Here is a 13310-nt window from a genome sequence, read left to right on the forward strand (position 1 = left end):
CTGTTGAGAATTCAAGATGCGGTGTGTTCTATCCACCTTGTGACTATGCTTAGAAAGAGTGTTTGCAACAAAGTTTGCTTCCCTGAAAATGTGATTGCATTGGAAATGGTTCAGCAAAGTTATCTCTAATAGTCTAGGGTGTTTTGGCCTCTTGTCTTAGCCATTTAATTAGCAGCTGGGAGTCTACTTCCAGCAGAATCCTTCTATATCCATGTTGAATGCACCATGTGATCCCTAATACTACAGGTTGCACCTCAGCTTGGTTGTTAGAACCAAAGCCAAGTGGTGCAGCAAAAACATAGATGAGCTTCCCTTTGTGATCCCTTAAGATACCCCCAACCCCTATTCTTCTTGGGTTATCTAATGCACTCCCATCAGTGTTTAATTTCACTATAGTGCAGGGGGTTTATGCCATTTGACTTGAATAATCTTCATAACATGACTGCAACTTTCAACCAGGGATGGTAACTCCTTCCAGTCATTAGTCCAATTGATATAAGGAAAAGCTTTAATGATCAGCATGTAGAGATCCTTAATAGTTGAAAATTTAACTCTAGTGCTATTAGATTTCTTTCCTCCATACTTACTAGTACATTTATTCTTCCAAAGATGCCAACAAATAAATATAGGAGTAGCATGAAGCATGGGTTTGTGCACCTCATTGTTTGTTTTGGACAACCACCATTTCATCAACACACTTCTCATGGATCTGCTGGTATGTTTCATACCCCAGCACTGTGTAAAATACCTCCAAATGTGCCTAGCAAAGTGGACTGAGATAAATTGTGATCTATATTGTCCTACCCTGGTCTGTAACAACAAGAGCACTTGACAGGTTCATGACCAAAGGAGACAATACTCTCATTTGTAGGTAATTTGTTTTTGATGGACCTCTAGACCAGAAAGGATACCTTGAAAGGTATATTATTGTTCCATATAGTGGTGTCAGTCATGGTTTTGTTTCTATTTTGCCTGACCTGGTTCTAAGCTGATGCACAAGTGAAGTTCCCATGTGAGTTTAGCTTCCAGCATGCTATATCTGGGATGCTAGGTTGATATTTGAAGGAGCTATTGAGGATCTTCTGTACCAGGTGCTAAGAGGCATGCTGTCTCACCTTTTCTTCATTCCATACACCATTAGTCAAGAATTTAGACATTATAATATTATTAAGCTTAGGAAGATATGTATTGTGATTAGCTAAGGGTCCAATTCCTATCCAATCATCCCACCAGAAGCTGTAGGTACATGAGTTGATGTGCCATTGTATATGAGGCTCAATATTAGTTTTATTTGTCATCATATACTTCCACATAAGTGATTGACCTTTATTCCATTTCTTGATCACTGGTTGTGCCCTTTGGTAGTACTTGGCCTTAAGAAAGTCTCCCCATATTGTCTTCTTGGACCTGAAGATCCACCACTGTTTGTACTGCAAGGCTAAGCACACATCATGTAGATTTTTCATACCAATACCCCCTTCTTCAACAGGATAGCTGAGAGTCTTCAAAGATGCCCAGTGGTATTTTCTCTTTTCTTTGTCCCATCCCCAAAAGAAGTCTGCCATAAAGGATTTAATTTGTTTGAGAGTAGTACAAGTAGGGATGATAACAGAAAGAAGATGAATTGGAAGAGACTGCAGCACAGATTTGACTAGAGTAGCTCTTCCCCCATAACTTAAGATCTTAGTTTGCCACCCTTTAATTCTAGAGATCACTTTGGACACCATATTAGTAAAGTAGATAATCCTTTGACGCCCAATGTATAGAGGACATCCCAAATAGGTAATAGGACCATGAGTTGACTTGAAGCCAGTGGTGGTAGTGACCCTTGCAATAATCTCAAGATTAGTATTCAAAGGGATCATGCACTGACTTTTTTCTGTGTTAATAAGCTTGCCTGAGGTTTGTTCATACACCTGCAGTGTCTTCATGATCAACTTGAGAGAATATTTGCAGGTTGAAGTGAATATAATTATATCATCAGCAAAACTCAGATGATTAATCAAGGGGCCCTTCTTCTCCATGTATAAACCTCTGTACAGGTAGTATTGATGAAGATTGTTGAGCAACCTGGAAAGCACCTCAACACCTATTATAAAGAGAGCAGGAGACAATGGATCTCCCTGTTTGAGACCTTTTGTAGAATGGAAGAAACCATAGCTACTATCATTCACAATAACTGAGTACCAGTTATTGGCCATTAACCTCCAAACCATATTAATAAATAATTCTCCAAACCTCATTCTTCTCATCACTAGACATATGAATGACCAAGACACCCTGTCATAGGCTTTGGCCATGTCTAGTTTGACAACAACATTATCTCCCAGCTTGGGTTTTTTGATGCTATGAATGATTTCTTGTGCCAACATGATATTTTCTGATATACTTCTTTCTTTGACAAATCCTGACTGGTTTTCAGAGATTAAATGAGGAAGAATGGGAGCTAGTCTGAGGCATAATACCTTATAAATGACTTTATTGGTAAAGTTACTGAGAGATATGGGCCTGGAATCTGACAACTTATTAGAATGGTCTACTTTTGGGAGTAGGACCAAACAAGCATGAGAGATGGACTTGGGAATAGAATGCCCACAGACAAAGTATTTCACTAAGTTTAATAAGTCTCCACTAATGATATCCCAGCAAGTATGAAAGAACTTTCCATTAATTCCATCAAGACCTACAACAAAAACATAACTCATTGAAAAAACAGCTTCTTTCAGCTCCTCCTTTGTAGGCATAAAATTAAGAGTCTGTTTTGTTGATCTGTGATTGTGTTGGGGATACAATTTAGGATATCTTCATTGATCAACTCTTTTTTCCTAGTGAAGATCTTCTCAAAATGATCACAAGCAACAGTGGCAATATTCTGATCACCCTGAATGGTATTGCTTTGGTCATCAGTGACTTTATGGATACATAATCTTTTTCTCCTTACTCTGATGATAGCATGAAAGCATTTGGAGTTGGCATCTCCATACTTAAACCACTGAAGTTGAGTTTTTTTAAGGATGGACTGCTCTGTCTTCAAGTATATGATATACTGAGCATTCACTTGATTAAGCTTGGTCCTATTACCCTCAGAATTGTCATGAATGATAACATCTTCTGCTTGCTTTACCTATTCTTCTAATTCTTTGATTGTTTCATATATGTCACCATATTGTTGTCTTGACCACCTGCTAAGAGTGTTAGACACCCTCTTAAGCTTTAGATGAAATATTCTCATAGGATTACCTTCCATAGGTCTTTCCTAGCAAGCTTTAACAGTGTCTAGGAAAGTTTTATTCTCCACCCAGCAATGAAGGAACTTGAAATATTTGATGGTGTTACTGTGAATATCTTTACATTCAAGTAAAAGGGGGCGATGATCTAAACCTGTAGAAGCAAGATGAGACACAGTAGTCACAAGCATTATCTCTAACCACCTATCATTCACCATGACCCTGTCCAGCTTCTTCCATATTTTAACATCCTTGTCCCTGTTGTTACACCATGCAAAGTTTTGACCATGAAAGCCCAAATCAGTGAGGCCACATGCTTCAATTACACTTATGAACTCAAAACTTTTGTTTATATTGTAAGGTATCCCTACTAGCTTTTCCTCAACATCAGTGATCACATTAAAGTCTCCAATAGTGCACTAAGGCTTGTCTATACCAGTAAATTGCAGCATCTTCTCCCATAGACTTCTTCTCATGTAATCTTTATACTTGGCATAAACAAATGTAATAATGTGAGCAATAGGACTAGACACATGTTTGATTTCACAAGTAATCTATTGTTCATCTTGATCTATAATAGAGCAATCCACATCTTGATTCCAGAAAAACCAAATCTTGTTATTAGAATTATGACTTGCACTATCCATTCTAAGCTAATTTCTGTAATAGTTGACCTGAGATTGATTAGAGAAGGGTTCAAGAATTGCCAACATAGAAAGGTTGTGGTAATCCTTCAGTTTTTAGAGTCTTTCCAAGGCAGGTTGAGTATCAATACTCCTTGCATTCTAGCATATTGTGCTAATCATCAAGATTTCTGGGATTTAGACCTTGTGTTGATGCTACTCTTACAAATAGCATTATCTGAACTGGTGGCAATTTCTTGTTTCCTCCTTTTCTTCTTTTCCTGTTCATCCTTAGGTGATAAACCATTCTTGTCAGAAACCTGCAGCACTTTATCCTGAAGTGTAGTATCTATGGTAGAACCAAATGCCTTCAATAGATGGGCACTAGTTTGCTCATCGTCATCATGAGTTTGTTCCTTCTGACCAGGGTCCTCCTAATCTTCAAAGTGATTAACTGTTTTAAGGGGCTCGAAGGATTGGGACTTACATTCAAATTGGGATGGGGGTGCTGATTTTGGACTCTAGAATCAACATTACATTCATAGGGAGCATTTTCCTGAAAGTTGGTATTTATACTTGTTTGCTGAAGTTGTTGCCCTGACTAGTGTCTTGTTGCAGGTGGCTGACTGAAGCTTGGGTACTCTCCTTGTTGCATTTCCTATGGTTGTTTCTTTTGTGCATTGTCTTGTTGAATGATCTTCTTTCCATTCCTTTTTACTTGCCATTCCTCATGGTCTTAACCCTTATCCTTACCATCAGTGTGGAGAACACTTGGTTGATCTGTGTTACTTGCAACTTCTTGAATTTGTAACTCTTTGTTCCTATCATTGTTTGCTTTGTTTTTGGTCTTCTCAACTTTCTCCTGTTCTTTTCTTGTTCTGTTCTCCTCATCTCTTCTCTTCACAGTACAGACTCTAGAGAGATGGACCTGATGTTTGCAATATTCATAGTACTCTGGCACTCCTTCATACTGAATAGGTTGCCACCTGCCTTTATCATTCTCATCTTCATCAAATCTCATCCAAACATGCTGAGGTCTTTCCTTGGTGAGATCAATTTGAATCACGACTTTAGCTACACTACCCCTTATTTTCTTACTAGTAGCCAAATCTAAGAATAAAACCTTACCAATAGGAGGTAGTAAAGGGGTTACCACTTCCATACAATAACAATACCAAGGTAATTCAGGTAGAATGGCCCATATAGGGGCCAAATGAGTTTCCACTTCAGGTTTGAATATCGGAGTCCAAATCTGTATTCTCATAAGTTGACCTGCTATGAACATTTTCCCTTTTGACCATACTATTGAGTGATCAAACTCATTGTCAAGATCAATATATAAGTGTCTAGAGTTGAAATGAGTAAGCTTCACCCCTCTTCTCAGTTCAGTTTGCAGTATAAATTCCTTCCTTATAACCTCTATTTTTGAGGTATAGTATTGGTAAATTTCCCAATGAGAGTGTATTTACGTCTAGCAGCCAATTTAATCATAAAGTCTTTTTTTTGGAAGCTACAGTAGGGTAGCCTTGCTTAGTAGTGATCTTGGAGGGGGGGGGGTATATCACTTGGAGCATTTTGCACAGCCTCTTGAGCTCTTAATCCAATCACTAGAGCATGGGGCACTATAGGATTTGGAGGATTAGGAATATTTGGATTAGGAGCTCGATTTTGGTTTGGATGTTTGGAGGTTGCATTATTTCTATTATCCACAGAGGTAGCTAGATTGGTGAGAGTGAATGTCTCAAAATTACTGGACATTTTCATAGGGTTGCTATTAGGAATATAAGGCTTTTATGCAGGTTGTTGGAATACATTGGACCCCTTAAACCGATGAGCAGGTTGTTGATTTATTCTGTTGTTATTCTGCACATCCCTATGAGATTGACTGTTCCCCTGATCTTTTTGATTAGCTACTAATTCAACATGATCACCACCAACCTGGACTTTTTTATTTTTATTAATCACATCTAGTTGCAGGTTATTAGTTCTAGTAGTAGGAACATTACCAATTTGCAGACTTGTGGAAATAACATTCACAACATTTGGTTCAACTAGGGGTTCTTCAACAACTAGATTGTTACATTGCTGATCAGTTCCAATACAAGTTTTAATAGCCTTTGATCCATGATCATTCTCCTTAGCACAATTAATTACTTGTATTTCATCACTTTGTTGGTGTAAATGACCTTGGCAATTTGAATCATACAAAGTTTGATCTTTCATATCAGCATACTCCACAGCTTTATAACTTCGAGTTTCCATTGACGACTTACTGTTACATTACTTATCATTCCCTTGAATGCTTCGAATTTGAATTGAATCCTAATCATGTCGATCCCTTACTTGTATTCCATGCATTTGTTGCTCTACTTGGTCCTGCAAATTCAAATCTTTTGCTGCTGAACCTGTAGGTTCTTAGTTGTTACAGTTCTCAGAGGTCCAGTGGATATTCGAATCCATTGAAGGTGATTCTAAGTGGCACTCATAGTGTGGGAGAAGCTCATCCAAGTGATGAACATTTTGGTGTAAATATTGTTCAATTTGGGTCGTTGGAGTTCCTGCGCCGCCATCGACTTCTTTGCCACCGATGATTCCTCTGATGGAATTGGCTGAAAATACACCCATCGATTCATCTTGACCTAGAGAACAATATCCAGGGGTTTCCATTTAAGGAATCTTGATGGAAGTTGCTTGAGTTGGAGACGCATCTCAGGCGATTCTGAGGCGCTTCTCGCAGAAATCGCCTGATGATTGCTCTCAATTTGAGCACTCAAATGCTATGATTTTTGGATCATATGTAGTCCTTGCGATGCTGATTCGGCTCCTTCATTTCGTTTCAATTGAATCAATCCAATGGAGTCTTGCCTGGTTGACTGTATTTGAGGTAATCCAGATTCACTTGAAATTGCTACTGCATTTTCAGTATTTTTTTTGCAGATTCAAAGTACTATTAGTTGGATTAGAGGATAGTGCTTGATATGCTATATTCCTTTTACGATCTGGTGGCCTGCAGAGCTCCATCGGCGGTGATGCGGCCATTTCGGTAGACCTAAGATGATGAATAGTGTGTATGAAATATTTGGTTACCGTTGGGAGCATTTTTTAGCTGAATCTAATTAGTATTGAGATTTGAGATTCATGGTTTCACTCACATGAACCCTATTTGAATTTTGCATTGATTATTTTATAACTGTTTGATTTAAAGAATGATTAATTACTTTCATCATTTGATTGACAAATAGCTTGAGCTTGAGCATGAGTTGAAATTGAGAAGCCTTTCATTTATTAGTTTGAGATTGAGAAGTATTTTATGTATCATTTTGAGAATGAGTTAAGAAGTCTCTAAATCACTATTTTGAGCATGAGAATTATTGAATATAAAAGATGTGAGCCTTTTTAAACACCATTCTGAGATTGAGAGCCCATTTGGATGGGCTTTAAGTTGGTCAAACCAACTTATAAGCCCTCTTTTAGCTTTTGAACGTGTTTGTCTAATGCTAACTTTAAGCCATAAAATTCTTAAAGTCAGTCAAAAATGAAAAGTTAGGATTTCTAACTTTTTTCTAAGTGCTTAAAGCCATTTTGTTTGACCATGAAAATTACTTTTATATTCCTTATATTTTAACTAAATTCCCAAACTATCCTTTTTAAGCCATTTTGTTTGACCATCAAACACTTATTTTCAACATAAACACTTTTATCCAAACACTCAACTGCTTATTTATGAAAATAACTTTCAGCACTTCAAAATTCTAAAAGCACTTAATACATAAAAGTTACTTTTTTAAGCCCATCCAAACGGGCTCTGAGTTGAGAAGTCAAATGTTTCTTTTAAATGCATTAATTGAGTTGAGTTTATGTCTATTTTAAAGATAAGAGATGAGTTGAGAAGAGTTAAGTTTTGAGCTAAGTCCAAAAAAGACTAAATGAACTAATTGAGTAAATACATTCATTTGAGTTATGATCATAGTAATTTATATTTTGGGAGTTGTATGAGCACTGATTTGGGTATGAGTATAGAAAAACTCGAACCCCATAAATATTATACATAATTTTTTTTAGCTAAGACCTGAATAATTCTTCTTACACGTATAAGGCCCGAGCCCGATGACTTCTAATTGTATATATGTTTTAGGATTAATTCATAAGTATTTGAAGTATATTAGAGGTGAATTAGGGTCATGAAGAACCTGTAGTACTAAGTCGAGTTCAAAGATCCCTTACCAATTGAGTTTTCATATAAGATTATTTAAGGGCCAACTTAAAATGACCATAACTTTTAGAATATTACGAGTTAGGTGGCCCATGATCTATAAAATTAAATTTCTTTGAGGTTTCTTTCTAATGCCACCAAGTTTTCCTCATTTCGAGTTTGGAGTAAAACGTTATGACCGTTTTACTAAAAACTAGTGTTGCAGTAGTTTAGGTCCTGGAGCAGCGCGCCACCAATTCGCCCAAAACTGACTACAACAGTTTAGGGCCTGAGTGGTGCGCTAGTAGTGCACCCGAAACAAGCCTCAGCAGTTTAGGGCCTAGGGTAGTGCTCCAGCCCTATTTGTCAGATTTTTCTTATTGAAGGGCATTCCGAACTTTTCCCACCTTTCCCAAACTTAACCCAAGTGTTTTGGGAGTAAAATTCATCCCTTATAAATACCCTAAGGGTATTTTCTCCCATTTAACACTTCGAATGTTGAGAGAAGAGAATTGAAGAGAAGAAAGAAAGCTAAGGTTTAAGGTTTTAAAGCCATTCCTTCAAAGTCTTGACCGTTCCTTCGATTTTTAGGTATGTAAGGATAAACTAAAGCATGGACATTGTTCTTACATGTGTCCTATGATTTTGATAGATTGATTTATGAATGCATTGAGTCCCCATGATTGTATTTCTTGAGAATTGCTTTAAATTTAATATATTTTACATAATTTCGCGTAATTGATATTTTTCATGAGCTTGTTTCTTGATCAAATGATTTAAACTACTTATTTCATAAACTCTAATAGTATTTTGACTAATATTGGATGTATATGACTAAGAATTGAGTCTAGAGCCTTGAACTTGTGAATGCATAATTATGATTAGGATGTGAGCATGATGATAGTCTTGATGAAACTTGATATTCCTTTATATCTTCATAATTGAAATCAATTGAATGGTCTCAACTGAATGTTGTCATAAATGGGAATGATTGGATAATTGATTGGTTGAAAAGAGTGATTGGATAGAACTGATGAACTAATAGAAGTCCATATGAGACTTGTTGATTGGTGTGATTGGGGTTGATTGTCTTATGAGCATTGAGTCTTGGGAGGAGTATCAAATTGGGTAAAAGTAAGTAATAACTCGAACTCAATAACTACGTCGCCAAACATAGGTGAGGATTGACCGTTAAGTCAGATATGTCTCTATTTTATTGTCTTGAAAAAATAGGACTTGATTGATTGTTGGATCCCCGATTGGTTGATTCGTCCTTAACCCTAGCAAAGTATTAGACGGTTGTGGAACAACAACGATCTTGTTGTACTATCACTGGCTCATAAGTGACTGTTGTCGGATAAGAGAAACTCTCATATAGGTCTTGATAGTACTCTAATTGGATTGGATTGATTTGGATTATATATGATTGGTCTCTGTCTAAATCTTAATCTTGCTTTAGACTTATGACATCCCGATTGACTTTCTCATCTTTCTTATTTGAGATATGTGAATTGGTACTATTCTACCTTGATGCATGTTTCATTATGCCATATTACATACTCGTATATTCCATATACTGACGTCTATTTGGGCCTGCATCATTTTATGCTGCAGAGATAGGTTCTAAAAATCATAACAGGCGCACCGTTGAGGATCTGTTCACACTCTAGCTGATTGGTGAGTCCTCCATGCTTTCAAAGGATACCACTCTTTTGTCATCTAGCTTTAGGGTTTAGACTTTTACTTTTATTTTGGTTAAGGTAGCCATGAACTTGGCACCACTTAGACAATTGATAGAGGCTTCATAGATTAGATTGTTGATTAGGTATTGTCTTTTGATTAGTTTCATTCATATGGGTCTTGTTGATTGGATTACACAGATTGTTGACCTTTGGACTTATTCTATAAGTTATCTATTTAATCATCTTGATGAGTTCAGTCTTCCACTGATAAAATGTTGATTGAATGAATGTGTGAATATGCCAAGTGGTTCGCTTGGGGACTAGCAATAGTCTCTAATGCTGTCCACTCCTAGAATACCCTCTCGAGGTGTGAAAATTAGCTATGTAGATAGCGTAGGATAGGATCGTATCATTTATTCGGGCGACTCCTCATTGTTCTAAAAGTGGACTTTTATTAGATCCAGAGATAAGTTTGCGTCCCTTACTATGAAATGGTATTGGACGGTTGTGGCAACGATAGTAGTTCATTATATCATTACATATCTTATAAGTGATGGTTGTAGATTAAAGAAACTCTCCAAGAAGAAAGTTATTATATTTTGTACATTGAACTACACTACTATCTTTTAAAGCATCATCTCTTATTATATTCATGCTTATTTGAGTTGAGCTATTTTCACAGTTGATTTCTTGAGTTGAGTATCTTGAGTAAGTTTTATTTTGCCATTTTACATACTCTTACATTCCATGTACTGCCGTCATTTGACCTGCATCATTTTATGTTGTAGATACAGGTGATCGAGATCCTCAACTAGTGCACCGTTGAACATCAGTTTCTACCCAACTTTTGGTGAGACCTCTTAGCATTCAGAGGAACTCTTGAGTCTTTACTCTTTTGTTATTAATTATTAGTTTGAGATAGACGTGGATCTGTCCTGATACCTATTTCAGAGTTAGTATTCTAGAGGCTTCATAGACTAGTAAATAGTGTTTAATTTAATTCCCTGAGTATGTTTTGAAACATTGAGATAAGTCTCATACATTTTATATATTTGATTTTCATGATTATGTTAAAGAGTATTAAGTTGCATTATTCATTGTGCTTAGAGTGTATTTATGAATTAAAGTCTTCCACTGAGTTAGTTAGCCAGGCCAAGTGATTCGCTTGAGACAAATAATGGTTTTCGAGTGTCGGCCACCTCTAGGGTGTAGGATCAGGGAGTGACAATTACAAAGGGGGAAATTGTAATCCAAATGTCATACACATTATAGCATAATATTAATGCATAAATCAATATATTTGCACAATGGCATTCATTATCCATATTGTGGATCTTGCATTGCTCCTGTATGAATTTCGAATCTCTTTTGTTCCTATCTTTTCTTCATAAATTGAATCCTCAGTTGGTAGATGTCTGTGTGCGTCCAATCTCTAGGTTCTGCTGGTTGTTTAATGACTGTTTGAAAATCGACAAACAAAATTAAGGGGGTAAACCACAAAGTCGTTTAATTCTTAAAAATATTGGTGAAATATGTACCTAGTCATTTGATCTGCAGGATTAGTTTTCTATGTTCTTGATATGTTGAATTCATCAAAGGAATCCTATTAGTGATAAATTATGAAGGGTCAAACGTGGATGCATGACCAAATATGATAGGTTATTTTGCCGACATTTTGAACACCCGAAAGGTTGGATGTGCGTAAAGCTCATAAACTAATTATGATTGTAACTCTATTTACTTTAATAGTTTTTCTTTCTAGCATACAGTAATTAATTACTAATATATGCTAAATTTAAGATGGTGGGAGATGCTTGACCAATCTGTCATTCTTGTTGTGCCATTTTATATTATTCCTCCAATATACAAGTCAGGTGTAATAGTCTTCATACGATGCCTACAATGTTTGTTGTATACATGATATATTAGGATTTTACACTACGGCAGTAATTTAAAATAGAATGTGCCAAACAATAGGAATATGAGGAGATTCATAGAAATAAGCATGGTTAATCAGCTATTCTATTTGACAAAGGTAAACATAAATTGAGGGATTGTATTAGAATTCATAGTATGGTATTATGAAAGTTTTTCTCACCGCTAATGGTTAGTACAAGTGAGAAAAGAAAGACAATTAGTTTTTCTCATTTTGCCTAAAGTTTGGAATTTTATAAACCATGAATGCACATAATAGTGCAGAGACATGTATTTGTAATAAAGTGTTGAGATTATGTAGCAATTATTTCAAAGCCCCAAATTGCTCTTATAGATAGTGTGAAACCCCATATTTTTTTCTTGCATAATATACATAGCGTAGCATGGTTATATAAGGTGTATATGACTTGGTATAGTACATCGGGATAATGAAACTACAAATGTGTTGTAATGTCAAGAAACTAAAGTTTTAGGTCAAAGGAATCTCTTAAACAATGGTTTGGGGTTAGAGAAATGGTATGGGTAGCTCCTCATCCGTCCGGAAGGGATAAATTAACTTGTACCTTTGGGATAAGACTAAGCGTATTTATCATGCAAATAATAATTATCTATGAGGTATTATACGATCACAATGGTCGTATGTTATGTTTTGAAGTGATGTTAGTTTCAAAATAAAGGTCGGCAAAAGTTATTGTTCTCTTATTATTTTTTTAAACTTTGGGTCAAATGTCTCAAATTATTTCTTCCAATATATTAATATTTATTGGGCCTACAACCTATCAAATCGAAGATCAACGAGTCTAGTTTGCAACTAAAAAAAGGGCATGTCAAACCGATATTGGAGTAAAATATTATGACAGTTTTACCGTAGACTATTTGAGCTGAAACTGGATCGTGAATTGGGTCAGGTCAAAATTTGGTTAAGTCGGCATTTGAAAGTTTTAAGTCATCAAAATATTTTATTTCAGCTCAAAAATAGTGAGCAAGCAGAAGAGAAGGTTCCATGGTGTTCTTTGAGTGATTAATGTGTGTTTTTAATAATTTTGACCGTTAAAGTTTGCCCCCATGCCTAGAAACGCGATCTCTACTCGTGGAAATCATTTTCCCCTTCCATTAGCTGAGTTTGGAACTATTTTTTGAAGATAGAACTTTTTAGTTTTTGGTGTTTTTATAATATTTGCACTTATTTTGCTACGTTAATCATCTCAGGACTCTTTTATGATTGTTTTTACGAAGTTCTACAGACGTTTCTCCAAGTTATAATCCTATGGAAAATCTGCTGATTTAAGCTCAATTATAAACTATTTATAGGTTCATATATATCTAGAGCTTAGGACATAAGGAACAACTTTCGTGAGGAACTACGGGCATTCGAATGTTCTTTGGAAAGGTATTTAAGGCTAAGCTTCTTCCTTCATTTTAGCACAAATTCTAGGAAATTCCTAAAATGCCAAATGTGATATTTTACTATTCTATTAGAAGAAACAATTTCTGTGAAAGGAATTGGGATCGCAACTGAAGTATTTTCATGATGCTATTAGGTTGATATTTCACTCGTTCGGTTAAATAGGATATTCAACATCTATATATGTCATTTTGTCAGTTTCTTGACCATATGTCCATATGTATGAATTTTTATTCATCTTTGGGT

General features: G+C 36.0%; 1 protein-coding gene across 1 annotated transcript in view; it reads left to right on the top strand.

Annotated features, from left to right (window-relative positions):
• LOC129872401 (dihydroceramide fatty acyl 2-hydroxylase FAH1-like) overlaps positions 1-10792 on the top strand; it is a 29489-nt gene extending 18697 nt beyond the window's left edge. Inside the window, exons 7-8 of the mRNA XM_055947390.1 lie at positions 9657-9719; positions 10513-10792. Of these exons, the coding sequence (XP_055803365.1) occupies positions 9657-9662 (6 nt within the window). The 3' untranslated portion in view covers positions 9663-9719; positions 10513-10792. The remainder of the gene's footprint in view (positions 1-9656; positions 9720-10512) is intronic.
• The last annotated feature ends 2518 nt before the right edge of the window (positions 10793-13310 follow it).

The sequence above is a fragment of the Solanum dulcamara genome, chromosome 11 (genome assembly GCF_947179165.1).
Source record: "Solanum dulcamara chromosome 11, daSolDulc1.2, whole genome shotgun sequence".
NCBI classification, from domain to species: Eukaryota; Viridiplantae; Streptophyta; class Magnoliopsida; order Solanales; family Solanaceae; genus Solanum; species Solanum dulcamara.